This window comes from Montipora foliosa, chromosome 5 (assembly GCF_036669935.1).
Source record: "Montipora foliosa isolate CH-2021 chromosome 5, ASM3666993v2, whole genome shotgun sequence".
Lineage (NCBI taxonomy): Eukaryota > Metazoa > Cnidaria > Anthozoa > Scleractinia > Acroporidae > Montipora > Montipora foliosa.
This window is the reverse complement of record NC_090873.1, coordinates 13,693,222-13,695,721: the sequence shown is the minus strand read 5'-3', so window position 1 is coordinate 13,695,721 and position 2,500 is coordinate 13,693,222. Positions and strand designations below refer to the sequence as shown.

Genomic DNA, 2,500 nt, shown 5'->3' with positions numbered 1-2,500 from the left:
GCCAAGGATGGAGAGGATGCAAATGGATTGCAACTTGGAGACGGTGTCTTCAGAAAGTCTGCGAAAAATTAACCACGAATAGCACTTTGTGCCATAAATATATTTCATATCTTGTCAGTGGATTGTCAGGAATGTCATACGTGTGAGCTTAAGTACTACTTTAGGTTTTTACCCAGTGCTGAGTTAAAAACAGCAAATTTAGCACATGACAGTGCCCTTTAATGTCGAAAGGCCAGTGATTTCATCTTACTTTTCCTGTCAGGTGGTTATGTCTTTGCCAACTGCCCTTTTTGTAATTCGGAGTAGACCGTAAATGCATGTACTGTGTCTGATGCATCATTCCACTCAACGTTCAGGGTTTGCTGTATTTGTACATGCAAATGTTTTGTTTTTTAGAGAAGTTTTCAAATGACTGTCAAGAGTAATTAAACGATTGCAATTTCTAGGCTCATTGATTGGTGTAAAACTCTAGCGCCCGTTTATCAACCAATGAGAAGGAAAACCAAAACCAATCGCGACCTGCACACGCGAGGAAGTTACATGGAATGGCTATAAATTTGGATTGGTTCATTGTGCTGTTTGGACCTGCTGTGATTGGTGGAAATAATTACTTTGGTATTCTTTTAAAACACTCTGTTGAAAACTACTCTATGCTCATCTGTGACTAAAATTCTACAATTTTTGATTGTTTTTCAGGCTCCAGTCCATAAATACTCCTTACTTCCAAGATTTTACAGAGCACAAGCCATACACGAGCTGTTATGGGTGCTGGTATATGGTGATGTATGTCAGCAGGAGACATCAGATGAAGATTTTGAAAGTCAAATGTACAGTGGCATGGAAGAAAGCTTAGATCACAGTGATAACTGGATTAAGTTCTTAAAGCCTTTAGCAAAAGTTTGCAATGAAGATGGTACACCTCTTCTTGGCTGGTTTCGTTTCTCTGATGTCTTACAAGTGATGCCTGTGACAATTCTCTGCAGGTCAATAGATATTGCCGGAGAGGTAAGCAGAGGATGCGTATGGCTCCTGGAGAAGTGCACAGATTTCTTTGAAAATTTAAGGTGTAATTTATGATGTCCAACAGCCTGTGTACCTGGCAGTACCGTTTTTGAGTGAGAAATTGAGTGGTGAAGCTACAAATATGCAAGCAAAGTCAATTTCCCCTTGGTTCGGCTCATCTTTTTGCCAGCTTCAAATGACCTTGTTTTGTTTTGTTTTGTTTTTTGGTCACAAGTAAAATTTTGTGAAATTTCTGTAAAGTGCCAATCACTTCAACAAACGTTCTACTTAATGTATTCTGCGAAATAATCCCAAATACATCACATAGTTCCAAAAACTATTGTCCAGAAATACACACGTTGGCGAAAATGGCAAATATGGCGCAGAATCGCCAAAGTTTGATGAATGTTCCAATGAGGTGATCAAGGGCCCCTTTCAGACAGGCAATTTTGGTAACTTTGGCGAAAGTGGCGAATATGGCGAAGAATCACCAAAGTCTTAACAAGAATTGAAATGAGATGGCAAAGGGACCCTTTTGAAACTGGCGATCTTGGCTAATATGGCGAAGAATCGCTCAAGCCCACTTCACATGTTGTTCGAGGAAAACCTTGGTGAGAAATTTGCCTCCCTCGGTTGTGGGCATAAAATCAAACGTGTTTGATATTTTTGGCTTTGTGAGGCAAATTTGTCACTGTGCAGCCATCGTGAGAATCGAGCTGAGGTTGGTCAATCAAGCATTAAATAAAAATACATGGCATTCTCACGTGACTTCAGTGGTTGAAGATGGTGAGATGGCTTCGGAGGAAGAAATTCCAATGCCACTGAAGTCATGTGAGAATGCCATGTATTATTTTATTGGCTGTTTGATTGACCAAGCCCAGCTCAGTTCTCACGGTGGCGGCACACAGTGAAGAATGTGCCTCACGGGCACAAAAATATCAAAAACGTTTCATTTTATCCTCACGGCCTAGGGAGGCACATTTCTCACCAAGATTTCCCCGCACATGTGAGGAAACGACTGAGCAAACCACCCCGCGAGGCAGTTTTCTCAGCTCTTTCCTCACCGTCTACAGCGGGCTTTAAAGGGAGACTGTCATGTCAAATTTGCTGTTTTTAGGTCAAAAATGGGTGAAAATCTAATTCTTGGCTGCAAGCAGTGCACTTCAATGGTCATGGGCAACAAAACTACGGCATTATTTTTCTGTTTTCATTGATGCAAGGATGTCTTTTAGCGTTTTGAAGTTTGACTAAAACGGCGTGACACTGCCCCTTTAAGTCTTAACAATAATTCAAATGAGATGGAAGGAAAATTCGCAATGGAAGATTTGCAAACATAAGGAAGGCAATTTGAATGACTCGACAAAAGAGTCCTTTAGAAGACTTGAGGTGGAAAGTGGGCCCATGAAATAGTGGAAATGTAGATGGCATATTGATAATGAAAAGGTTATTGTAAATTAAGTGCAATGTTTTCAATTAAAATGCTGTCACCTGTCACTGA

General features: G+C 40.5%; 1 protein-coding gene across 2 annotated transcripts in view; it reads left to right on the top strand.

The window, feature by feature from the left end:
* Positions 1-2,500, top strand: part of LOC138003672 (general transcription factor 3C polypeptide 1-like) — a 103,782-nt gene that overhangs the window by 58,495 nt on the left and 42,787 nt on the right. For both annotated transcript variants that reach the window (XM_068849870.1, XM_068849869.1), the window contains exon 16: positions 697-1,005. In XM_068849870.1, coding sequence (XP_068705971.1) covers positions 697-1,005 — 309 coding nt within the window. The remainder of the gene's footprint in view (positions 1-696; positions 1,006-2,500) is intronic.